General features: G+C 46.0%; 1 protein-coding gene across 1 annotated transcript; it reads right to left on the bottom strand.

The window, feature by feature from the left end:
- Positions 1–650: 650 nt before the first annotated feature.
- LOC126995908 (uncharacterized) lies at positions 651–11204 on the bottom strand. Its single transcript, XM_050855802.1, has 2 exons — positions 2396–11204; positions 651–1630 (listed from the first exon to the last, which is right to left on the bottom strand). The coding sequence occupies exon 1, from the start codon at positions 8859–8861 to the stop codon at positions 7911–7913; it is 951 nt and encodes a 316-aa protein (XP_050711759.1). The 5' UTR covers positions 8862–11204; the 3' UTR covers positions 651–1630; positions 2396–7910.
- Between the last annotated feature and the right edge of the window lie 349 nt (positions 11205–11553).

Genomic DNA, 11553 nt, shown 5'->3' with positions numbered 1-11553 from the left:
TGAAAATATATTATACAAACTTGCATGTATATACATCTCGGTGAAAAGTGCGAGTCGCCACAAAGCCCAACCACTTAAAACAGAAGCCCTGCCATCTCAAGACACCCGGTTTGTTTTTCTCTCTCGCTGGTGGCTCTCAGGGCGGTGGTGGCGTCATCAGCAACATTCCTCATGCTGTCTCCACCCTGAACAACCTCCTGGCTTGTTTTGCTCCGAGGGTGGTGGCATTGCTGTCAGCAATGTTCCTCATGCTGTCTCCTCAGCCAAAACAACCTGACCTCAACTAAACATTCTGACACTATATAGAACAGCAATTGCAACACACACACACACACACACACACACACACACACACACACACACACACACACACACACACACACACACACACACACACACACACACACACACACACACACACAGACAGACAGACAGACAGACAGACAGACAGACAGACAGACAGACAGAGAGAGAGAGAGAGAGAGAGAGAGAGAGAGAGAGAGAGAGAGAGAGAGAGAGAGAGAGAGAGAGAGAGAGAGAGAGAGAGAGAGAGAGAGAGAGAGAGAGAGAGAGATGGATAGAGAATAGATGATACCTGTACATTAGGGCAACACCTAGACTTAATTTACACCTCGCCTGAGTCTTCTGTCTCTTGTACCCACGGCTTGGCACCTTTGGTGTTTCTATGTATTTTTTTGTAATGCTTTTAATTTTAACATTTCTTCTAAGTCACTTTATACAAACTACAAATTCATACCACTGCGATTTTCGGATGATTGGACTTTTACTGTATTGGTGTCTTTTTGCATACACATGTGTGCAAAATAATTGCTGCATTAACAAAAGGAAAGACTTTTTTATTCAAAAGGAATATTAATACTTGAGAAATGGAAGGGCAGCCACTTTGACTGATTGATTTAGAATGTTTTTATACCTATAGTCCATTCACTTCAGCTGTGAATCCACGATGGCTGGAAATATTGATAAAAAATGAAAGTATATATTATCATTAAATGTTGTTCTCTGACTTCTACTCACCGTAATTATTAACAATTGAGGATGGAAAATTGTGTTAATAGTTGTGGAATCACTGCTTATTCCAATGTTCTCAACAAAATAAACTTATCTATATCAGATGAGCTAAGTAAAGGAATACTAATATTTCTTGATTATAGGATAGTGTTTTAGATGCCAAAATTGTCAGATACCCTCCCTGCCAACAGCCAGTCAGCAGTGTCTTAATATACTAAGGTAAGATCTAGGGATCCACCTTAACAGAATAGATTATGGTATAATTCATGTTATGCTACAAATGCAAAATAATAAAAGTCCATAGTACCACTCAGCCTCCTCACTTCAAGAAGGATATCTTCTTGAATTTCCACCATTTTTGGCCCAACTGGTGGATTAACCCTCTTGTGTCTTCTGGTGGAGGCGTGAGGTGCCGCTCCTACATCAGGGGGAGATTGAGTTTCTGGGGCACGGTGGACACGTGCCAATTCAGGGGCCAGCTGGTGAGTAGGAGTAGGGCAGGGATGGTGAGGAGGGGGCTGTGATGGGCCTTGCAGAAGTGCGGGTGTCATAGAATCCTCCGAAAGGAAGATTCTACACACTTCTGTGTCTGCAGCAGCTGTACGTAAGAAATCATTATGATAAGAGTAATTCAACATGGTATGATATCTTATTTTGTGCTTTGATTATGAGTAGCGAGGAATTTTAGGAAAACCTAAACAAATATGTCTGCTCAACTTAAGATATATATGTTCAGACCACACAGACTATGCAGAATGGTGGTCTCTCCTTAAACCCAATTGAAACTATGTAAAACCTCTGCAACTTCTGCCTTAGCAAACATGAAGGTGAAAAGGTCAAGTTGATTTTTAAATCAGCTGTGTTGCACTGAACCACTGAAGGTGGAAGTTTATTTCAATTAAGTTTCTCTGGAAATCAAGAGTTAGTTGGCAAAACAATAAAATAATGATCTATACCAAATAAAACAAATGAATGTGTAAAAAAATCAAGATAAACAACAAAAGTTATGGGAAATTGAACCCATGCCTTTAGAGCAACAGATGAGTGGGGTCACTTTTCCTTCATACGGAGTCCACAGTGTGGGCTGGGGTTTTACGGCAAGTGCCGCAAAAGTGGCCCCTGGCATAGTGACTTTTTAGCTCATCACTGGCTCAGTTGGGTTGCTGCCCTGCTGACTACTATTATGAAGGCCTGAGTTCGATTCCCAGCACTTAATGACAAACATTTCAAGATTTTTCACTACATTATTGAATTTTTTTATGGTGAAATATATCAAGTTAGTAGCACTTGTCATAAAGACTAATGTTACGTAGGTTACCAAATACAAAGATTACCATGAAGTACATTTCATAACATAATTTACCTGCAGACACAGAAGGTGTTGGACGAGGATCTGATTCTAAACCAGATCTCACACCCGCTACAACTGCAGGGTCCAGCACCTGCGCCATGCATCAGCATCGGTAAGGGTGTCTGTTTGTACAGAGCCGCCACCTGTACAATTTTGTTAAAAAAATAGTACATGGCAATGCAGTTATGCATAAACTTATTCTGAATCATTACCTGAATAACTACCCCAACACTGTTATACCTGTCTTTGCCAAAATAGACAGCTATTTCCACCAAAGTTCCGCAAAAGTGGCCCCTGGCATAGTGACGGCACTAACTTAAATATTAACTTATTACCTCTTTATGCATTATTCTAATATTTGAAAAACAATAATTAGTGATATAAACAGTTATCTGTGTTTGTTAACATATAAACCCTATAAGTTAGATGTTTTTAATAGAGGGATGAGGGACTGCAAAGACAGCGATGAAAACCATCATGACCCATGATAGAATTAATGTCTAGAGAAAATAGTCTTTGCCTTACCACTTCAAAGGAAATAGTTATGTTAGTGACAGAAGAGTCAGACAGTTGATAGGAGAAAGGGGTATTTAATTCATGGGTAATATAAACAAGAAAATTTTCTAGTGAATGTCTGCCATTACTCACATTCAGCGGTTGCATAACCTTTAGCTAGTCTAAGAGGACCCACGGAATGAGTGCTAAGTTTTTTATTCTAATATAATGATTAAAGGATTTTGGGGAACTTTTCATCTTATTGATGAGGGATCTATCAAGGGCCAACTGAAAATACAAAAAAGTAGTTTCAGTACCTGTCCTTAGGGTACTTGAAATGTTCCAAGGCAAGGACGACTTGTTGAGAGCTTCAGTCTAGATAATGTGGCATAACACAGCTGTTGCAGATTTCATAATCAATCACTATCATGCCATAAGAAGCTAATTATGTTGAATTTACCACTATACCATTCATATTTAGCCAATTAGAGCTAACTTCCCTACTGACTGGTCTGGAAATATTACTGGAAGATTAGCAGACAGTGACCAAATTTGGTAAAATTGCCCAATATATCTAGGTACATCTCCTACTCTAGCCCCATCCAAATCCAGTATGTTACAAGATGAAACATAGGTCGGGGCAGAGATCCACCAGTGAAGACCCTAAGAAGTGAAGCAGTCCACAAATTGTTCATGAAGTGGAGTATTTTTTTACTGACAGGTGTTCTCTCTGGTACCAAGGAATTCGAGGTAAAGTCACCCATGATGGCTACTTCTATTGAAGGACATAAAGAATATAAAAAACTACATTAAATTTGAGTTATCGGAAAAGCTACCAAGAGGAAAATATACTATTATTATATACAGATTAAATTCAATGAAATGTATAACACCAACATTATTGCAGTTAACTTCAACAAAGTTAATAAGTTTGTTAACACCGAGACACTCCAATATGCCTCCCAATGTTGCCAGGAGCATCAGAACGAGCTTTGTTGTATAGCATAATATACAAATGAATCAGGAACATCAGATAATAAAAGTTAATAAGGTAATAAGGAACCAAATTTCAAAAATGTGAAATCTATTACAGGCTGGAGAACTGTTCCTCCATGACTGTTCACTGTTTTTTAAAACACTACAGAGGATATATTCTCACTTGTGCAAGTCGCCTCACGTCTTAATTCTCCCAACTTCTTGGTGTGGCGCTTGAAATCGGAGAACTTCATGCGCACCTCCTCCACGCTGCGCCCAACCCCACTCACGGCGTTGACCTCCTCCACCACAGCTTCCCAAGCTCGATGCTTGGCTGCAGCGGTGGAGGACAGAGGCCCTGTGAGGATTTCCCATCTTTGCCTCACCCCTGTGATGAGGGCTAAAATTTCCTAGTTTGAGAAATTGGGCCGCCTTCTTTTCACAGCTGGCGCCATGTTTTGAAAGTGAGGCGCGCCTCTGGCGTTAGCGTCGCCGAACCTTCATTATTATTATCCATATGCAACAGAATGCTCACCAAATGACGGAAACTATGAAGGTAACATACAGAAACGTGCAGAATATTGTATAAGCGATTATATTTTTATTTCCAAGATAAATATACAAGTAATGTGCCTTCATTCGTGAAAAACACATCTTATTGAGGGATTACAACGCTAATTATTTGTTTTAAGGCAGTATTTCCCTCTGTACAATACACATGTCTTGATTTTGAAGTCTGTGTATTAGTAAACAAACGACACGTGAAAGCCCAAATACATTATGAAAGGTCGCACGTGATTGGCTATCCAGCCCAACCAATCGTTGCTAGGGTGCGAGTTACCGGAGCGTTACCATGCCGTTGATGAATCCCGCGGTTGAAAGATGCCGCAGCTCTGGTAGCGCTCCGGTAAATGCGAGAGATACCAGAGGCGTGGTTGGTAAGATTGATCGATGAATCCGGGTCCAGGACGGCAAGGTGAGTTGCAATTGAAGATGAAGTCTTCCCTTAATGTGGGAAAGACAAAAAAGAAATTCCAAGACTTACCTCAGTGATTATTTATTTATGTCATACCCTCACGAAGGATCGGAAACCCTTCCAATGAGATTCGTAATGTCTTAAGAGAAGAGAAAGGACGAAAAGAGGAAAGCATGTCCTATACGGCCTTTGAGGGAACGATGCGTGCTTGACAGGCCTGAGAAACTCTATGCGTGAAGTGCCAGCGTGGAAAAAAGTGTCTGCCGGGACGAATCTCCTCGATAGCATGAGCTTCTGGCGGGGGAGGAGGACATGCACCACTGGTTAAGTACCGTGAACCATGGTTGTGATGACCACCACTACGCTATCAATAACAACTAACCCGCCCCTGAAGGATTTCGGGCTATGCAACACTTTCCATTCTAGGCTGGTGCCTGGAGGAGGGGACAAAAAAAAAAGTCCCACCTGTTTCATTGTTCGGTAAAAGCGTCTGGACCGCCCTCCGTTTTCCGAACACCTCTGACGAGGAACTCGGGAAGCCTGGACGGTGACTTGCAGGCAAAGAGATCGATCTGCGGTGTCCCCCCCTCAATGCATAGTTTCTCGAAACACTCCCATTTTAAGGTCCGTACCACTGAGGACCTCTTGAAGCGGGAGAGAGCATCTGCTCACCCGTTGTTTTCCCCTGGAGCTGGTGGATTGACAGTGAAATGCGACGTAATGCCGCCAGGGCAGATATTTGTTCCGACAGTGACAGCAGGTTTTCATGAACAGGAGATGCCATGCTTGGCGCGGCATTGGATCGCTGTCATGTTATAGTTGTCGAAGCAGATAGTCTTGCCCTCCAGGTTGGGGTACTCCTAAAGAAAAAAGGGAGGAACCCGGAATCGAAGAAGCCCAACAGGGATTCGCATCGTCTGCGAGACATGGTGAGGAACTGAAGCACTTAAGAGTTTGAAGCCAAGGTTTATAACCTCAGATAGCCTTACCGTGGGCAACCTCGAGTCCCAGTGGAAACCTGGCAAACTGAAAGTTACCTCTCCAACCTGGAAAGCGAGAAACCAACGGGACGAGGGTGGATGGGACTGTGCCAGTAAGTGTCCTGCGGATCAAGTGCTGACAACCAGTAATGTTGTCGGAGCAGTAACCTCACTTGTTGGAGCGATAGCAATCGAAATTTGAAGGTTTTGATGTATGACTTCGATTAGCTTAGGTCTTTCTTTGGCACAGTGAAAACACGGGAGAGAAAAACTTTCCCAACCGTTCTCTTTACGCCTCTTTGTAAGGAAAACGTTCATGGGAACCTTCGTAAACTTTGGAGGAAACTCGTCCCGTGATCAGAGGCTCAAGGCCAGGTCAGCCTTTGTCTGACGACCGCGGGTGCCCATCCTTTCCCTGCCCATGCGTCCTGCCTGGGAACGGAGAGTCACTGAGTTGTCTCCTCTATTCTGGCTTTCCCCCGGTGGTAGTGCTCTTGCATGGAATCCTGCTTCCTGCGAGAGACGCAAACGGGGTCAACCCTCCCCTTCAATAGGCGGATTGTTAGCACGTCTTATTGTGGCTTGGCTGACCGCTGCTGGAGAGGAGCTGACGCTTGGGGCACCATTATCTTGATTGGTGGTGTATCAGCTGCCAGGCATCTTTGCACAGGGTCCTGAGAGTGGGGAAAAGATTTGGAGCCTCACGGAGTAATTTGAGGTGCTCCCCCACTCAGTCGACCAGAGCTAAGCATGTCGACAGAAGGAGAGAGGGGCCAAATCCTTTCTCTGTAGTCGCCAGAGCCTGAGAATGGGTAGCGAACGACAAGTGTGACAAAGAGGAACATGAGAGGTTGAGGGCTCCGACACTCCCTTCGCCTTTAAAGTGGGGCGTCGATAGGTATGGGCTCCTAGAGCGGCGTCGGCGGACGCTCTAAGTCCTCCTTGGTAGGATCTGAAGGAGGGCTGTAAAGGGCCGACACAGAGTTGTGTCTCCTGACGGCCGAAAAACTTTAGAAAGGACTGGAACATGTCCGCAAGTTGAAAGAATTAAAGTTGAAGGCCTCTGCACTAGCCGCCAGCTCCTGCCTTCAACTCATACGTTTAAGGACAGACCACCCAGTCTGGACCATAGGGTCTGTGTGGTCTTAATATCTATGTATATCAAAGTACCTGGCCCAACGAATTCTATTTCGTAGGCTGCCGCAAATGTACTGCAGTGCTGCCCACAAATAAATGTTTGCCTCCGGAAATATCCGTAAACTGCCGCAAATGGACTATGCCATTGATTGATTGATTGATTGATTTAAATTAGGCGCCGCAACAGCCAGGGTCATATGGCGCCGCATTCAATGAGTTAAAAACTAAAAAAAGGAAAACAAAACTAAACTAAAAGGGCTAAAAAAGGAACCTAAAAAAGTAAACTAAGAGCAAAGCCAAACAAAACGAGACGAAACAAATCACACAGAAAACGGTCATAACTTATGGAGAAGGCCAGCCTTCTCCAAAAAGAGAAGTACCTCATGTCCCGGGGAAAGGCATCTCCCTCCCAGCATTAGCGAGAGGCGGAATGATCCGTCTTCTCCCCGACACTGCGACAGGTATCGCACTCGCAGGTCCCCCAAACTGGGGCACTCGACCAGCAAGTTCCGCACGGTCAGGGGATCCAAGCAGTCATCACAATAAGGCTGCACTCCCCGGGACATGAGGTAACCATGTGTTAGACGCGTATGACCCGTCCGAAGACGGGTCAAGGCTGTCTGCGAGCGACGGTCACGGACACTTTCGTATGACCAAGGACGAGACACAGTCCTGGTAATCTCTCCCATTTTGGAAGTCGCACCCCGAGCATTCCACCTCTCCTGCCAACTGGCAAGAATTGCCTTGCGAATCTCTGGAAACATCTGTACATGGGACAGCACTAGGAGGGGCAGCTCTAGCTGCTGCCTCCCTTGCAAGTCCATCAGCTCGTTCGTTCCCGTGTACGCCAACGTGTCCTGGAACCCAACAAAACCCAACGCGATATCCCCTGTTGCTGAGCAAATACAGCCACTCGAGAGCAGATAAAACTAGGGGATTAACAGAGGGAGTAAAGGAGCCCAGCTCAGAAAGCGCTACGAGAATCACTAAAAATCATAAAAGAGTCCACAGAAAGCGTAAAAATAATCTGTAAAGAGAGGACTATTGCAGACAGCTCTGCAGTAAATACAGAAGCAACAGAAGAAAGACTACCTCCCCGACAGAAGGAGGGGAACACAACACCAAAGGCAACTCCAGCATCCAATTTAGAGCCATCAGTAAAGACAGGGATGGAGTCCGAGTGTTCAGTGAAATGCTCTAAAAATAAGGCTCGGGACGCATATGGCGGTAAATCCCTCTTACTATCTATAGTGTGAGAACACACGGATACACCGGGCAACTGCCAGTATCCAACCCTAGGTACTCGATAAGGGCAGATAGGAATGGGAGGGAAAGACAGCGGTGTCATGGCAGACGCTACCCGAAACCCAAAAGGTTTAGGGAGACTAGGTCGCTCATCATATGCAGGCGAACGGGAATCCCGCAAAATTGACACACAAGGAACTGATTCTGGAATACGTTGGACGCTGAACCAGCAACGGAATAGAGAGGACTGGCGTCTCAAATCCAGAGGCAGGACGCCAGCATCCACGAGGAGGCTAGGTATCGGTGAAGACCGGAATGCACCAGTAGCCAAGCGGACCCCGGCGTGATGTACTGAGTCCAACACGCGTAGGTGAGCCTCCTTGGCGGAGGAGTATACCTCGCAGCCATATTCCAACTTGGAAAGGAGGAGTGTTCTGTGGAGGAGGAGTAGCGTGTCCCTGTCTGCACCCCAAGAGGTATGAGGTAAAACACGAAGGAGGGACAGGGCTTTCTGACAAACCGCCTTAACGTAACGTAAATTGGGTACCCAGGTTAGGCGGCTATCAAATAAAAGACCGAGGTAACGAGTCCTCTCTACACAGGACAGTCGCCTATTACCAAGATATAAGTCAGGGTCCGGATGAACGCCTCGAAGACGACAGAAATGCATAGCTACTGTCTTTGAGGACGAAAATCGAAAACCGCGCGTATTTGCCCAATTGGCGACTATCAATAGTCAATTGCATTTTTCGTTCAATCAACGACATCCTTGCCGTAGAAAACGAAATGGATAAATCATCTACATATAAGGAGCTATGAACTCCATCAGGCAGGACACCAACGACTCCATTAATAGCCACAGCAAATAGCGTAACACTGAGAATACTTCCCTGTGGTACACCATCCTCAAGTGGACAAACCTCGGAAAGAGTACTCCCCACTCTAACCCGTAAAAGACGATGAGATAAAAACTCCTGAAGAAAAACAGGGAGACGGCCACGAAGACCAAACTCAAACAGGTTAAGTAAAATTCCATGACACCAAGCGGCGTCATAGGCCTTCTCCAGATCAAAAAACACGGTCACCTGGTGGTGATTATTGGCAAACGCCTCACAAACTGAGGACTCCAAGGATAAAAGAGCATCCGAAGTGGAGCGCATCTTTCGGAAACCATATTGCACCGGGGTCAATAAATTCCGGCTCTCCAAGTACCACATAAGCCTGACATTCACCACCTTCATCACTTTACAAATGCAGGATGTTAAAGAAATAGGACGATAGTTAGTTGCTTGGAGATGATCTTTCCCAGGCTTCAGAATGGGGAGAATTACAGCCACACTCCAGAGATGGAAAATCACCGGTACGCCAAATGAAATTGTAAAGATCCAATAAAAATGTAAAACCACAGTCAGACATGTGGCGTAAGAAAGCATAAGGGATGTCGTCTGGACCTGGCGAGGAATCATGACACTGGGATAAAGCCGTCTTCAACTCGGAGAGAGAAAATGGGATATTATGAGATTCCCCTCCGGTGGAAGCGAAGTTAACGCCGAGTGATTCCAAATCCCGGCGATGACGAGCCCCTGGTGTAGTAGGATATTTCCTAGAGACACTGGCAAAGTGCTTGGCGAATAGTTCAGCAACAGTCTTAGGGTCCGCCACCGTTTCCCCTGCATGCGATAACACTGGAGGGGAAGGGGGGGCAAACTTCCCAGAGATCTTACGAACTCTGTTAAAGACTTCTGTGAGTGTAGTTCTGGTAGTGATGGAAGAGACATAAGCCTTCCAAGAAATTCGTTGAGCCTCCTTGAAAGTGTGTCGTGCTCGAGCACGCGCTCGCCGAAAAGCATCCAAACACTGGGGGTCCCCACGGTGACGACGGAGTCGAGAGAATGCAGCACGCTTCTCTTGCACAGTAGTAGTGCAAGCGGCGTTCCACCAGGGAACAGGACGTTTAGGGAACTGGCCAGACGTCCTGGGGACGGATTGAAGGGCTGCAGAATGTAAGGCATCAGTGAAATAGGATGCAGCCTCGTCAGAAGTTCCAAAGTCAGCCAACGGACGAAGAGAGGAGCTAAGTTCCGTAAAACGCTGCCAGTCTGCTTTATCTAGATGCCAGCGAGAAAGGCGTGACTGTGGTACAGAATCAATGCGTTCCAAAAAAATTGGAAAGTGGTCACTGCCATACAAGTCCGGTAAGACCCACCAACGAAAATCAGGAAGAGAATTAGAAGTGCAAAGTGAAAGATCTATAGAGGCAGCACATACACGTAGTCTACAGGAAAATTACGTAGCTGGCCACCCATAAACGTAGGCGACAGCAAATATGCGTAGCTAGCCGCACAAAAACGTAGGCGACAGGAAAAATAAGTATCTGGCCATCAATAAACGTAGAAAGGAAAAATACGTAGCTGGCCGCCTATAAACGTAGACGACAGGAAAAATACGTAGTTGGCCACCCATAAACGTAGGCGACAGCAAATATGCGTAGCTGGCCACACATAAACGTAGATGACAGGAAATGTGCGTAGCTGGCAGCACATAAACGTAGGTGACAGGAAATGTGCGTAGCTGGCCGCACATAAACGTAGATGACAGGAAATGTGCGTAGCTGGCAGCACATAAACGTAGGTGACAGGAAATGTGCGTAGCTGGCAGCATATAAACGTAGGTGACAGGAAATGTGCGTAGCTGGCAGCATATAAACGTAGGTGACAGCAAAGATGCGTGAGGGTGGTCGTGAACCCGCGCCTTCGGAGACGAAAGCAAACCAAATGGACGCAGGTCAAGCGAACCATATGGACGAAGGTCATTCGTCACAAACACGGCCGCTCTTCTCGTCCGTAACACGGAGAAAGAACGCCGGTCCGGGAGGGGATTGAAATCCGGGCCTCCAAGGACGACAGCGAACCAAATGGATGCAAGTCAAGCGAACCATATGGACGCAGGTCATTTGTCACAAACACTGCCGCTCCTCTCGTCCGTAACATGGAGAGAGAGAACGCCGGTCCGGGAGGGATATATCGTCACAAACACGGCCGCTCTTCTCGCCCGGCGGTGGCACGGGGAGACAAAGCGCCGGTGCGGGAAGGGGGTCAGAAAACCACCGCTTCCAAGGACGAGGAACTTAAGCAAGGCACGGGGAAACCAGGCCAAGCAAAAGTGGCCAGAGTTCACTGTGGCAGCAGAGCGGGGAAGATCGTCTTGACGGAGCGAGGCGGCTTGAAAGAATGGAGCTTGCGGCACCTCTCTCTGCCTGTGTCCAGGTGACGCTTCCAGCACTCTGCTCGATTGCTTCACTCGACTGTTTCACACGTTATCATTTGTTTTTTTCTAGTGCAGCCTAGACTCGTTATAGTCTA

The sequence above is a fragment of the Eriocheir sinensis genome, chromosome 9 (genome assembly GCF_024679095.1).
Source record: "Eriocheir sinensis breed Jianghai 21 chromosome 9, ASM2467909v1, whole genome shotgun sequence".
Lineage (NCBI taxonomy): Eukaryota > Metazoa > Arthropoda > Malacostraca > Decapoda > Varunidae > Eriocheir > Eriocheir sinensis.
The sequence above is the reverse complement of the archived record's forward strand: the minus strand, read 5'-3'. Positions and strand labels throughout refer to the sequence as shown.

Bases quoted from the DNA above. Each gene is read 5' to 3' on its own strand.
- LOC126995908 (XM_050855802.1), bottom strand. From the start codon at position 8,861: ATGCATTTCTGTCGTCTTCGAGGCGTTCATCCGGACCCTGACTTATAT.